Consider the following 15,000-nt stretch of genomic DNA (forward strand, 5'->3'; position numbering starts at 1 on the left):
ACACTACTACATCGTGTCTTCCTACATCATCGTCGGATAGACTCGAAGGTTTTCGTTTACGAGAAGTGGATGGAGCTAAATTAGCTCAAAGACGTAAATTACACAAACGTTCGACTTCTAGTTCAGTATCTTCCTCGGCATCGACAACTTCCTCTACCCTTTCTGTTCCATTGGTACGACCATCCAGCACGAGTACCAACGTAACCACTTCTGCATCACCTGCTCAACCTATTGCCTTTGACTTTGGAGAGGAGAAAGTAAACGAATATTTGAGTTCGTTGTCGTCTTCCTCCGACTCCAATTCTCCAAAGATAAATAATCATCGACATCCGGAAGGAAAGTCAAAACGACGCAAACGTGATATGACCGACGACAATCCTTATCAACAAGGATGTTCAAAAACTAAACGACATAAACGACACAACGATTTAGACGGCGAATCATCCTATCAAAGTAATAATAATAGAAATGGACCGGTTACAAGATCGAGAAAACGAAAATTAGAACAAAATGTATGTAATTCAGACAGCTCAATGGAATCATATGGATCCTCCTCTTATACCGACAAAAAAGAAGTTAATGTTCATCGAAAACAAAAAGCTGGTAAACGGCCCAAACGCTTTACTACGATCACAGTGGAGTAATGTTTCCTACATCGTGTCTCGGAGGTAGTCTTATTCTCACTTAGTTTCCTATGCATTTTACAATAAAGTAATAGCGCGCTGCCTTTTGGGAATTACGTACAAGATATTATAAATGTTACATCATTCCTAATGCGTGAGAGACAGGTCTTTTAGACTATTGTAAATATGTTTCATTTTATGCCATGTTTTTTAGAATAACCAAGAGATAATATACGTTCTTGCTAAGGATTTTTTGTATAAAAAAAGGATTGCAAAAGGGAAAGGGGGATATTATCATTGTATCTTTATGGTCAGGGTCAAATCATTTCGTTTCTGTTAGATTAATACAATAGTTATCAGATCCCTGCTGTTTTTATTATTTCGATTTAAATTTTGTTAGCAAAAAAAAAAAAAGATAATATAAAATATTTTTCTTTCTTTCTTTTTGTGTGTGTGTGTGTGTGTGTGTGAGAGAGAGAGAGAGAGTATTTTTCTTTTTTTTTTCTTCTCTTCTTTTTTTGTTGTTTCTCGTTTTTCGTTCACAATTAAGTTTCGCTTGTCTGTGATCAGCGAAAAGTCAACTATGCATTATGGGTTGTTAGGATAGATACGTAGTAAATGTGCCTCAATAAAAATTGTCCATTTCCTATGAATGCATCGAGTGAAGCGTTGAATGTATTGCAAGATAACATTTGAAGTATGTTGACAAGAGTTTACAAAGAGTTCAAAACAAATTTTATCAATCGAAATTATTTTATTTTCTATATATGTAGTAGACGTTTGTTTGTTGAACAGAAGATGATGTTAATCATTCTATTTAATAACTCATTAAACATTCAACTTTCACGTTAAACAATAAGAAATCGATTAAAATGTTAAAGATGATTATTATTTTTTTTTCTTTTTTTTTTTTTTTAGAACCGTTGAGACATTACAAAGGAAATGATAAAATAAATGATTTGTATTCTTGAAGAAAAAAAAAAAAAATTATGATCCAATGGATCATTCATGATTAATAATGATATTTGTATCGCTTACATACATGTACATCTTTTTGGTACTTTATTTTTTACCATTCTATCTGTGCTCTGTTTTCTTCTCAATTTAACGTATTAATTAATGAGACGTTTACAAATTATATGAGAGGTTCATTATGAAAAGATTAATCTTATATATGTTTAATCGAACACAAGAGTGAATATATTTAATTATAAATTAAATACTTCGCACTGTTATTCAAAGGTATGCCGATTAACGTAAAGAAATACAATGTATTTCTTAAGAAACGGAAGAAAGCAAAGGGGGGAAAAAAGAAAAAAAAAAAAAAAAAAAAAAAAGAAAAAAGCACACAAAAAGAAAAGAAAGAAAAAAAAAAACAGAAAACGAAGAAAACCAAACAAAGTACTTTGATTTAGTAAATTTTCCGTTTATAGATTTTTTGTGAATTTGGTACAAGTATGTAATTCTTCTTATTTAAAACTAATAAAAAACGAAAGAGATTTTTTTTTTTTTTTTTTTTTTTTTTGTACATATAGTCACGTTGGGTTACTACTTTATATTATATTTTTTACGCAGAGTTTTCCATATACACAAGGTATTATTGAAATTGCCTTTAGATAACGACTGTTTTACCTGATGTGTGGTAATTGCTGTGAAAGATGAAGTAATAAATGGCAAAGACTGAAAAGGTTGTATACCAACTCAGGGAACAGACATGCTAACGAAAAACGTCTTGTGTTTTTGATTCGAAATAATTACAATTGAAATTCTATGGACGTTACTACCAAAGACGACTGAAGCAACACTGCTCTATAAGACCAAAAAGAACTGTATGTAACATTGAAATGGAGTTATGTATATACACTAATTACTACCGAATTGTGTAATTTCACAATATTATAGATATTAATTATAAATATATATAAATATATATATAATATATATATATATATTGTATATATATAATATATATATATCAGAAAAAGAAAAAAATGATATATTTACTATATAACATTGTATTAGAGAATAATATTAAATAAGAAGATATATATATATATATATATATTTCTATTTAGGATTGTAAAAGTCATTAAATATTGTAAGTTTAATTGGTTATCCAGAGGCGATGTAACATAATAAATGATTGCGTTACATTTATTATGTTACAATAGCGAAAGCAGATTCTCTTTTTCTAGTGATATCTAATTGTTACGGTATAAAAAAGAAAATCCTTCAAGAGCATATATTATATATGTATATATATATATTATTATATATACATATATATATATACCACATATATTATATACAACGTTATATACAAATTCAAGCTTGTATCATACGATAAAGAGTGCTGTTCTGTTGCGATAAATACATACAAGAGACACCTACCTTTGTTACTACTGGTTGTTAAATATATCATGATACAATATTTATTTATATAATGTACTTTTCTAACAATGTTTATTATTACCTCAGACCTAAATATTTAATTAATTTAAGAAACAAAGATTTTTATTTCCTGTATATTGTGCAAAAGTTGTAGTTGTTAATATTAAAAATATTATTCTCTATTCCGTATACATACGTGTATATCTAAAAAAAAAAAACAAAAAAAAAAAAAATTTCCCAACGATGAAATAATTCATTTGAAAAATCAAAAAGCCAGAATTATACGTCCCTGATGTCCAATCAAATCTAATCCGATTACGTCACCAGCAAAAGACGGCGCATATCATATGAGCAATCTGCGCATGCGGCATGGAAATCATATTCTTTTTATTCGCTGCAATGTAAGAATTCTCTTCTCATTGGCTAAGCACTGAAACCTCCTCCCCCGCCCTAACTAAAGAATATTAAAAAAAAAAAAGAAGAAAAAAGCAGAAATTTTAAAGAAACATTAAAAATTGTAGGACTAAATTAAAACATTTGATACGTACGAATAATAAGTCTTTACTAACGATCCGGAAAAATTTCTAACCTATAAAACATAGTAATGGAAAACGTGTAAAATAGAGGGGAAAAAAAAAAAGAAAAAAAACGAAGAAGAAGAGCGAGTAAAAGCCGGAACATTTTGGCGTCGACCAATCAGGAACGTACTAAAAGAAGCATTCAGAAACAAATACTGACGTTAGGTCAGCGCTAAAGAAAGAAAAATCCCCATAGGTATGGCGTTCGTTAAATGAAGCTTCAAAAAGAGAGAGGGAGAAAACGAAAGAGAAAGAGAGAGAGAGAGAGAGAGAGAGAGAGATGGAGAAAATGGTGTTACGCGATTGGTCGGAAGAGAGATACGCGTTGTTGGTTATGGAAGGGGATATTCGCGTGAGAGAGAGAGAGAGAGAGAGAAAGAGAGTCGCCTCGGTGTTGGCGTCAGCACGCAGCAAACGGTTTAATATCTGTGCGTTAACGGACACGTTTGTCGTCGTCGTCGTCGTCGTCGTCGTCGGCGTTCTTGTTGTAGCGGCTTTTGATGGTGGTAGTGGTGGTGGTGGTGGTAGAAAATCGACTTTGCCGTGGTAAAAGTCCCCCATATAAAAGGTAACTTTCACGGACGCGTGCTATCGAGTAAAGTAAGTTAATGCTTCGACCGAGGTTTTTTTTACGAAGGACAGATAACGAAGGATAAAAGAAGTTAAGTTTCTAATTCGTAAAGAAGTCCTTCAGTTAAGGACGGAGAAAGTAAGAAGTAGAAGAAAAAGTAATAGAAGTAGAAGAGGTAGAAGTAGAAGAAGAAACAAATATGTCTACGAAAACGAGTAAGAAAACGTCTGGAACGGCGTCGGCAACTAATACGAGTGGCGTACAAACACCACCGCCACCTCAAACGTCCACGCCTATCGGCGGTGGACAAAGGCCTGGTAGTCCATTAAGTCCAACGCGTTATTCTCGTTTACAAGAGAAACAGGATTTACAAAATCTGAACAATCGTCTCGCGTGTTATATTGACAAGGTGCGGCATCTCGAAGCCGAAAATTCAAGACTCACGCGGGAAGTGCATACTACGCAGGAAACAAGTACACGGGAAGTTTCCAATATAAAGTCTATGTACGAGCAAGAATTGTCCGATACTAGAAAGTTATTGGACGATACCGCAAAGGAACGCGCCAAACTCGAGATAGATACCAAACGATTGTGGGATACTAGCGAGGAATTTAAAAATAAGTAAGTACATTTTTTCCTATATATATATATATATGTATGTATCTATGTTAATATATATATTATGTGTATGTGTGTGTGTGTGTGTGTCTATGTTTACTTTCGTGCATACTTTTTTACCATTTTTTCTCCTTTTTCTTTTTTCTCTCTTTTTTTTTTTTTTAATTCTTTTTTCTTTTTCCTTTTTTTCTTTCTCTTTTTTCTTTTTTTTTTTAATTTATTTCTATTTTCTTTATTTTGTCTTTTATGTCCCATAAAACAGAATATTTTTTTTTTTTTTTTTTTTTTTTAATAAAAGTTCTTATTTATCATAAAACAGATGGACATGATAAAACTATGGATTTATCAGCATTTTAGATCTCTTACGTGATATTCTATAGTTTATGATTATTTGTATCATTATAATAATATCGTTTAGGTCATCGACGTGTCCGTCTATTAATGTACCCGCGTATAAGAATGTTTTGTGAATAATAATACATGTATCAACTAGTTCTTTCTTTTTTTTTTTTTTTGGATCGGTTATAAAAATCATTCTACGTAGATTGGAAACATAAAGGATGGCATTCGTAAGCATCTTTTTTTTTTTTTTTTTCTTTTTTTTTTTCCCCATAGGCTATAGTTACTTTTTTTAGAAAGATGTTTTATATATATATATATATTTTTTCAGTTTTAATGAATTTAACACTTAGATGCAAACTTACTTTGTTTACTTTGAAACTATCGTAGACAATATGGAGAGTTCTTTTTCTCTTTTCTTTTTTTTTTTTTTTTTGAGAGAGAGAAAGAGAGAGAGAGAATGAAATGACACGTTTTATGCTATTGAAAAATATTCGTCTATTATAAATCAATATTAATCCTCATGTCTAACATTTCTATATGTAAGAAATTAGTAAAGCGGTTAAAAAAGGTCAGAGGAGAGATACAATCTTGTTTATGTTACGATATCATGCTAAAAGCACATTACTTCACGTGGATCAATAATTTTCTTTAGCTTAATTACTTCGATCATTGTTATCCATGATAATTTTATATAAATTTGTTAGAATAAATAATGATAAAAATATATATATTAATGGTATATTTTTTAATACGTAACAGGGAGAGAATTTGCTCGAAGAGAAAAATATATTTCAGCAGGATGCTTCAAGGTTTTTTTTATGGAAAATCAATATACCCGAAAGGGTAAAATGATCTTCTCCGTAGTAGTTCCGTGATAATAATGGATGTTGAAATATTGTGAGTAAGCGTCCAAACACAATCGACTATATATCGAGAGAATCGATTACAACTCGAGGTAGAATCGATATTTCGAGGTCTCGTTCAAGCGAGAACGTGACGTTACTACGAACGATTGCGTCACTCTTACTACTATACGATGATGTCAGCGCACTCACTCATTCCTGTATTCCCTGACCTAAAAACATTGACTCTTTTACACGACGGCCGAAGCAAACTATATGATACTTGTATATATATATATATATATATATATATATATATATATATATATATATATATAATATATATATATATATAATATAAAAGATAAACACTCATATTCCGAGATATGTAGTTTATACATATTTTTTGCCCGATTAAATCGTTTATTTTTGAAGATTAAAAATGAATAGACTGATATTAACATGGCGTCAGATTTGACATTCCAATAAATCTAATTGATATCTATTTCAAACATATCTCGGATCAATTGCATTATTAAATGAAAACATTATTAATTATTTACATTGTTGTCCTATTAAAAGTTATAACTTATAGTTTTTCAATTGCTAAGTTGAACGCGTATAAGAATTTCTAAATGTACATTTTTACAAGATCCATCGCTAAGACGATTTTTGCTTTGTTTCTTTTTTCTTCTCTCTCTCTCTCTCTCTCTCTCTCTCTCTCTCTCTCTCTCTCTCTCTCTCTCTCTCTCTCTCTCTCTCCCCTCTCCCCTTTCTTTTTTATTTTTTTTATTTTTTCGATTAGCTATCTTTGTTATTCATCGAGAAACGATATTTTTGGCGATGAAACCTCGAAGGTCAATTTTTCATTTAGATTTTAATTCGTCGAATTTGGATCACGGAATTTCGTCGTAGCTCCGTAGCCAGATTAAATGATATCAACGAGAAACTGTTCAATTGCAAATATGCAACGTTTACGCCATCTTTATTTTCATCTTTAACCTCGTGTATCTCTCGAAATAACAAATTTACAAGAAATGATGATTATTGCAGTAAAATGTTACAGGAGGTAACAACTATCGATCGATTGTGTTTCGTGATTTTTGTTTTTGTTTTTGTTTTTGTTTTTTTTTATTTTGTTTTGTTTCCTTTTTTTCCTGTGCTAAAGAGCTACTACACCTTAAAGGGAACGTTCGATTTAAATGAATACGAGTTTTTAAAGAACGTAAAGAACGCTTCTCGAGGCACGAAGCATGACGTCATTTCTTCGTTCGATAGAATAAATCGTGACGATGACGATGATGGTGTCCTCGATTGAATGTGAACAGGTTTTATTAAGAAATTCTTCGTGCCTCTCCGCCATTTTCTTTATTATGCAGACTATCTATAACGAATTCGATATCAGATACTATAAAGATCGATTAATAAACAAAATAATGCAATTGAAATATAGATGTCATATTTGAAAGTAATTTAAGTGTATATACAGAATGAATCAATTCGAAGGGGGAAAAAAAAGTAACCTAAAAACTGTCGACAAAGATTAGATTAATTCGTAAAATCATCTAAACAATTTTAGTTCGCTCTCTATTAAATGTCGTTTGAGAGCCTCGTTTCATTCGTTATCATTTAATGTATATTTTTTTTTTTTATAGATGGCGTTTCGATACTATACATTCAACCGAGCATTCGAAGCGCTATTTTTCTTTTTTTTTCGTTGCTTTTCTTTTTTTTATTTTTGCATTCTAAAACGAATGAGCGAAGTTCTAAAGTCAGAACCTATTAAAATGAAGAATAAATATGAAATGGAAATAACGTGATTTTTTGGTTTTGTTTTGTTTTCGTTTTTCTTTTCTTTCTTTCTTTTTTTTTTTTTTTTTTTTTTTTCTTTTTTAAAATTATGATGTTCGTTAATGCTTTACAATATATATGTTTGACCAATTACATTGCGTTTATTATTCCCTTTTGTCACGCGACTGAGTAAACCAATGAAATGAATAATAGTATGTTGATGTTAATGTTAACCTTCATTATTTTTAATGAGATATTTTGATTATTTTTAATGATATGTTATCGAGAATAATATTTATATGTGTGTAATATAAATATATTTTTATAAATTAAAACAAAAGAAGAAAAATTCAATGAATAAATAAATAAATTTGGACATCTTTTATTATCGATGAAAACTATTTTGGGCGATGATAATATGCCAAATTCATATGAATTTTATTCTTAGGGTTCAAGTACATATGTACGTCTTTAGGACTACAAAACGTGACATGGAAAATAAAAATGCGAGTATTATGTTTTGTTGGAATCGAAAAATTTTACAGAATTGTTGCTGACATCATAGGTCGATTCCGGCCATTGCAAGAGACGGTCAAAGAGAAGGAGGTTTCCGTTGGCCTTTAGGCCATTGATCGCGGCAACGGGAAAGCTACTAACAGGCCGGTTTCTTCATCGACAAGAATGTCGAAGGCAAAGATTTTTAACGGTCGTTGGAAAGGACAAATTATCGTAATTTAAATTTGACACACTTTTTTTTTTACTATGAAAATTAATTCCACAATCTAACATTATAAAATGTTATTATCTAATTTTTCTTTTTATTATGACTGACATAGTAATACAAAAAAAACGTTTCATGCTAGTAATTATGGCGCCCTCTATGAATGAATGTATGAATGATGTATGTATAATTATTATTTATTAAGAGATAAATTTGAACAAAAATTATGAAACAAAATTATCAAAAAAAGAAAAAAAAGAAAAAACCATTTAATTTTTACTAAAATGGTTAATATAAAAAAATAAATTGATATTTTTTCTTTTTTCTTTTTTTTTTCTTTCTATTACGAAGATAATTTTTTATTTTCCCGCCTAAGAATAAAATATGAGTCATTGATATATACGTGCTTAGTTTTAATCTTGTTTGTGACATTACAATAAAATTGTGAACTTGCAAATTAATTCTTGTGTACATATGCGTGGGTATATATACATGCATAAACATCGTGTGTGTTACTTCAATCGTTTGTTAGAAAAGCAAGATGTTAGGATGAAAACGGTTGGTCTTTTTACCCCATACTGAGAGAGAACATTATACGTATGTATGCATATATATACGTATGCACCGAGCATGCATACAGATTACTATGAAATTCGCCATTATTGTATTTACAAAAATCAAATTCATAATAAATAATGTCTAATTATAAAATTGGAGGACAAAAAAATGATATATTAAGAACAATTTTTCTAAAAGGTTTTTTTTTTCTTTTTTTTTTTTTTTCAATTTTAATTTGAGGTTAGGTCGTTGATTTATTATTATTATTATTTTTTTTTTCTTCGAACAATCAGATGTTTTTTATTTTTTGTTTTATTAATTTATAATGAATGAAAAATCGATTAGAAATGAAAATAAAATTCGATCGAATTCGATTGATTAGAATTCGTATTGTAGGAGGTTTGTGGTAACCCTTGGTTACGGGCCGTTAAGAGTTAAACCGAATATTAGACTGCTTGGTTCGCCATGGTAGAAAATAAAATTCTCAATGTGGGTCGTGTTCCGTGTCTGAAATAGCGCCGAACCGAGTATAGTACTCGCTCTTTGGGTTCTCGTCGGCTTCGTGAAATGTCTTTTGACCGATATGATTCTGGAGTTTCTCTGACTGTGAATAATATTTCTTTCTCTTTTTCTTTTTCTTTTTTTTTTTCAACTTATCACAATTTAGCAAATTTCGCAAAAAAAAAAAAGAAAGAAGAAAAAGAAAATAAGAAAAATAATTCTTGTTTTCTTTTTTTCTCTTTTTGTTTGTACTAATTTATTAATTTATAAATTACGTGCGATTACAAGGGCTATTTTGTAGTATTCGATAAAAAGTTTGTAGAAATTAATTCTCTTTTTTTTTTTTTTTTCGTATTTTCTATTCTTTTTTCTTTTGTTTTTTTTTTATGATGTATATTAAGCTTTATTAATTTATTAATTTATTAATTTATTAATTATTTGTTAACAAACGGTATCGTGCGATGAATTTTTTTTTTTTTTTTTGTTGAAATGTGTCGTTTTATTTTTCTATTTTTCACTCTCTCTCTCTCTCTCTCTCTCTTTCTTTTTTTTTCTTTTGACATTCTTCTCAAGACTCCAAACTCGAAATACTTAAATAAATGAAAGCGACCCAGACGTTGAGAGCCTCCTACGCGAGTTTCTCTCTTTGTCCCCTGGGCAAGTTTATTCGTCCCCCACTACTCTACCATTAAACCACTACTACCATCATCATATTCTCACCATTACTATCTTAACAACTTTTTTCTTGACATTTGATAGCGACAGACGTGATGGAATAGAGCTGTATATGTATGTAAATGATTTTAAGCAATCAAACTGGTTTGTTAGCCGTATTCATTTCGAATATTCTAAAGATAAGAAAAGATAAAAAGCATTTTGTTTTTAGTTTCACAATTTCTTTTTTTCTAATTTCTCTCTCTCTCTCTCTCTCTCTCTCTCTCTCTCTCTCTCTCTCTCTCTCTCTCTCTCTCTCTCTCTCTCTCTCTCTCTGTTTTTACTTTTCTTCCCATCTTTTTCTTCTTTTTTGAAGATATGCATGAAATAAAAATGGACGATTTCTGGGGATGACGTAGTCGCTCAATTCATTCGTAAGAATAAAAAGATTTCGACCTTGTCCTGTATAGTCACGCAATATATATATATATATTATTAATTGTTGCTTCGAGTAGTAGTCCAAGGATTTCAAGATACGATCGGCAAAAAAGAGTGGCCTTCGTACAATGCAAGAATTAGAAAATTCTCATTGAAATATATATATATATATATATATATATATATATATATTTCTTTTTTATTTTTTATTTTTGATATAACGTCGGGTCAATATTGTTGAGTAATCAAAGTTATAATATGCTATCAATGATTCTTGTTTTATTTAATCTTATTTTATTTAATTAAATCTTATGTTTATTACTACTTTTTATTTGTATTTAAAAAAAATTTTTTCTTATTATTTTTTTTTTTTTAATATTTCACTTATCAATTCATAGAATTATTGAGAATTATTTATATAATCATAAACTTCAGAACAGAAAGGAGGTAATCCAATAATTAATTCTGCGAGATATCTCATTGTGATTTGTAATTTTCTGTTCTTCTATAACTAATAAGGTCAAGAAAAAAATGAATTTGAAAATAAGAAGGAAAAAAAAAAAAGAAAAGAAAAGAAACTAATATTCAAAAGTCAAAATTTTTTAGAAACTGAATGGTAAATGTTTAGAATAGGAAGAAAGAAGAAAGAAAGAAGGAAAGAAAAAATTATGTCAATGATTTTATCAATAATTAAATTTAATCTAAAGGAAATTCTTTAATTGTGGTTTGTAATTTCCCGTTTGTACTGTTGTGACTAAGTCAAGAAAGGAATGAGTTTGAAAATATGAATAAAATTAAAAAAATTAATATTGTTCGTTTAAATATTAAATGATTTCTGAATCAAATGGTTAAAGTTTAGAATAGACAAAAAAAGAAAAAGAAAGAAAGAAAGCAAGAAATATATCAATGATATATCTTAATAATTAGATCTAATCTAAAACGATGGAAGAAAGAAAAAAAGAGAGGGAGAGAGAGATAGGAGATATCTAAGTCGAGAAGAATGGAGAAACACGATATTTCGAGTTTTCTCCCTCTACGAAGCGCTTTTATTTTAAGAATCAGCTTCCCGGTATCTAACTGGAAATTAGGGGAGTATTAGAAACGTGTCTTTTAGAATTTTCTTTGAAAATGATACGTTAAATATCATCGATTATCAATCTTACAAAATATTTTTAAATAAACATAAGTATGTACCATGAATAATATAATAATGATTATAAAATTTAACTCTTAATATATCTTTTTTCATTTTGAAATATTTTCAGGGATTTTTGCTTTGAACGATATAAAAATTATTGTCGATATGTAATAATGGAAAAATTAAGGGACGAAAAAAGTAAATATATTTATTTTTGAAAAAAAAAAAAAAAAAAAAAAAAGAAAAAAAAAATCATTTTTTTATGCAATTTTACTATTTTAATAATAGTTGTGCGTATACGACACGATATGTCTCTTTTAATATTTATTAAATATATACATATATATATATTTTTTTTATTTTTTATTATTATAGTATAGGTTGAAGAAAATCATGAGAATGATCATGAGATTTTTAAAATAATGATAAATATTTATATGTATATATATATATATTTTTTTTTTCTTATTCTTACTTTTTTTTTTTTTATTATTACAGATTGGAAAAGAAGACAAAGGATTTGCAAATAGCCGAAAGGAATTTGAGTTTATGCGAGGCTAGAATCAGCGATTTGACATCTCAATTAACTCAAAGTCAAACCGAACGTAAGAAAATTACGGATAAGGATAGAGAATTGGAAAAGGAAAACGAACGTTTGAACGCGGCATTGAACGATACTCGCCATCATCTCGAGGAAGAAACATTACAACGTATCGATCTTGAAAATCATATTCAAAGTCTTAAAGAGGATATTAGCTTTAAAGATCAGGTTTATCAGCAGGAGCTTACTGAAACGCGTACGAGGCGACAGGTATATATATATATATAGGTTTAAATATTTATTCTTTATTTATTAAAAGAAAAAAAAATATACATATATATACATATATCTAACGTGTTTATATTTTATTGTTATTAGGTTGAAATCTCTGAAATTGATGGAAGATTGGCCGAACAATATGAAGCAAAATTACAACAGTCATTGCAAGAATTACGTGATCAATATGAGGCACAGATGCGTGCCAATCGTGAGGAGATTGAATTATTATATGAGAACAAGATCAAAAACTTGACTTCTCATGCTCAACGTAATAGTGATGCAGCTAGCTCAGCCATCGAGGAATTGAGACAGACTCGATCTGGAATTGATACTCTTAAGCAAAGGATCAACGAACTTGAGGCTTCTACCAATGCTTTGAATTCAAGAATCCGGTATTTATTCTCGATAATATAGATCTTTCTAGATTTATATTTTATATTAAATATTAATTAGAAAAAAAAAAAAAAAAAAAAAAAAAAATAAAAAATAAATAAATATTTCTCTTATAGGGATTTGGAAAGTCTGCGAGAGAACGAACGTATTCGATATACAGAAAATATAGCCGCATATGAGGCGGAATTAGCTCGAATGAGAGATGAAATGGCTCAACAATTACAAGAATATCAAGATTTAATGGATATAAAGGTTGCTCTTGACTTGGAGATTGCTGCATATCGTAAATTGTTAGAATCCGAGGAAGCTAGGTAAATATACTTTTAGAATAGTTCTTAATAATAATAATAAATAGAAAGATAAATAAATAGAAAAAATAAATAGAAAGATTTTGCCTGAGTGATGTGCGCGTCATGGAGTACCGATTAAATTAAATTAAATTATTTCTCTATTTCTTTGCAGATTAAATATAACGCCATCACAAAGTGGTATCAGTTGCGTGGTACAGAGTAGCAGTAGAAGTACTCCAGCGAGACAAACGCCTCTTAGAGGTGGAAAGAGGAAGCGAACGTTATTGGAGGAAAGTGAAGAACGTAGTAGTAGTGACTATAGTATCAGTGGTACAGCTAGGGGTGATATTGAGATAACAGAAGCTGATCCTCAAGGCCGATACGTAAAACTTACTAACAAGGGTAACAAAGTAAGTTTTAATTAATATATGAATATATTATAATAAAAATTGTATTTTCCAAAATTTATAAAACTTTATACCAATATGAATATGATCATAAAATTGTACGAAGGTTTGCAATAATAATTCAATTCTTTTTTTTTTTGTCCCCTTCCATTCTCTCTCCCCCCCCCCTCCCTCTTTCTCTTCCCTTTTGTGTCATTAGGAGATCGGACTTAGTGGTTGGCAAATTCTTCGCAAAGCTGGAACATTAGAAACACTTTTTAAATTCCATCGAACTGCAAAATTAGATGCTGGTGGAAGTGTAACTGTATGGTCGGCCGATATCGGTGCAACGCACGAGCCACCGTCCAATATCGTTATGAAGGGTCAAAAATGGTTCATTGCCGAAAATATGACTACAGTTTTGTTAAACAATGAATCAGAAGTATGATTCTTTTCTTTTACGTTTTTCATTTTTTTTCTTGTTTATTTTTTCTTCTAACATTTTCTTCAGATCCAGTTTGCGCATGCATATATGATTATTAAAAAAAAAAAAAAACAAATATATATATATATTTCTGATTTCTTAAATAGGAAATGGCAACGTCTGAAAGAAAAAGACAACAATTGTCCACATCTGTATCGCGACATAGAGAAAGTTTAGGATTCCGACCTGCGGAAGATCTTTATCACCAGCAGGTATGAATTAATATCTCGTGAATATGTGATATCAGATAAGTTCATATATATATATATACTACATACATCCATCTGGTTTGTTTGTATTTTTTTTTTTTCATTTCTTTTTTTTTTTTTTTTCTTTTTTTTAAACTAAGCTAGTCAACATTAACCTATTCATTGAGACAAAAATTATTCATGCACAATCAAGTAGCTTTTATCACTTTCGTATATTTTTATTGGAACGAGTGTGTGATGTCAAGAATCAATATTTTTATAATTTTTAATACGACATGAAAATAAAAAAATAAAAAAAAATAAAAAAAAAAAAAAAGAAAAAAGAACAAAACAGTCGACAAGAAAAAAGAAAACAGTCTTGAAAAATTTGTTATAGATCATTTTTTGTTTGTACACGAAGTAGAATGACGTCCAAAATAAAAAAAAGAAAAAAAAGAAAAAACAAAAAAAGAGAAGAAGACAATGTGGCTATATTGACAGTAGCTTGTTAAAAATTCTTATGGATAAGAACGAAGAAATTCCAATTATTTGTTCTATTTTTAAACTGTCGAGAGATTAAAGATTATATTTATAGATGATAGATCAATTTTTACGTGATCTTAAAAATCGATTACTCTTTCTTTTTTTCTCGACACTTTTCAGGCTAATTTTT

The 15,000-nt window shown here is 29.4% G+C and overlaps 2 protein-coding genes and 1 long non-coding RNA gene across 8 annotated transcripts in view; 2 read left to right on the forward strand and 1 right to left on the reverse strand.

The window, feature by feature from the left end:
• The window catches only part of LOC118439631 (ribosomal protein S6 kinase alpha-5), a 61,613-nt gene extending 59,593 nt beyond the window's left edge, over positions 1 to 2,020 (forward strand). For all 4 annotated transcript variants that reach the window (XM_035861442.2, XM_085655062.1, XM_085655061.1 and 1 more), the window contains one exon: positions 1 to 2,020. This exon is cut by the window's left edge and continues 949 nt beyond it. In XM_035861442.2, coding sequence (XP_035717335.2) covers positions 1 to 644 — 644 coding nt within the window. In that variant the 3' untranslated portion in view covers positions 645 to 2,020.
• Positions 2,021 to 3,971: 1,951 nt separating this feature from the next.
• Positions 3,972 to 15,000, forward strand: part of LOC118439632 (lamin) — a 12,597-nt gene continuing 1,568 nt past the window's right edge. For both annotated transcript variants that reach the window (XM_035861444.2, XM_035861443.2), the window contains exons 1-7: positions 3,972 to 4,784; positions 12,265 to 12,577; positions 12,686 to 12,978; positions 13,096 to 13,290; positions 13,442 to 13,679; positions 13,876 to 14,097; positions 14,247 to 14,351. In XM_035861444.2, the coding sequence (XP_035717337.1) occupies positions 4,363 to 4,784; positions 12,265 to 12,577; positions 12,686 to 12,978; positions 13,096 to 13,290; positions 13,442 to 13,679; positions 13,876 to 14,097; positions 14,247 to 14,351 (1,788 nt within the window). In that variant the 5' untranslated portion in view covers positions 3,972 to 4,362. The remainder of the gene's footprint in view (positions 4,785 to 12,264; positions 12,578 to 12,685; positions 12,979 to 13,095; positions 13,291 to 13,441; positions 13,680 to 13,875; positions 14,098 to 14,246; positions 14,352 to 15,000) is intronic.
• Positions 5,058 to 15,000, reverse strand: part of LOC118439639 (uncharacterized) — a 20,326-nt gene continuing 10,383 nt past the window's right edge. The window contains exons 3-4 of one of the 2 annotated variants that reach the window (XR_004837615.2): positions 6,529 to 7,349; positions 5,058 to 6,198 (exon numbers count right to left, since the gene is read on the reverse strand). This is a non-coding gene — a long non-coding RNA (uncharacterized LOC118439639). The remainder of the gene's footprint in view (positions 6,199 to 6,528; positions 7,350 to 15,000) is intronic. The other variant, XR_014981813.1, reaches the window with a different exon arrangement.

Source organism: Vespa mandarinia, chromosome 2, assembly GCF_050613455.1.
Source record: "Vespa mandarinia isolate Hongniang chromosome 2, ASM5061345v1, whole genome shotgun sequence".
Taxonomy (NCBI): domain Eukaryota; kingdom Metazoa; phylum Arthropoda; class Insecta; order Hymenoptera; family Vespidae; genus Vespa; species Vespa mandarinia.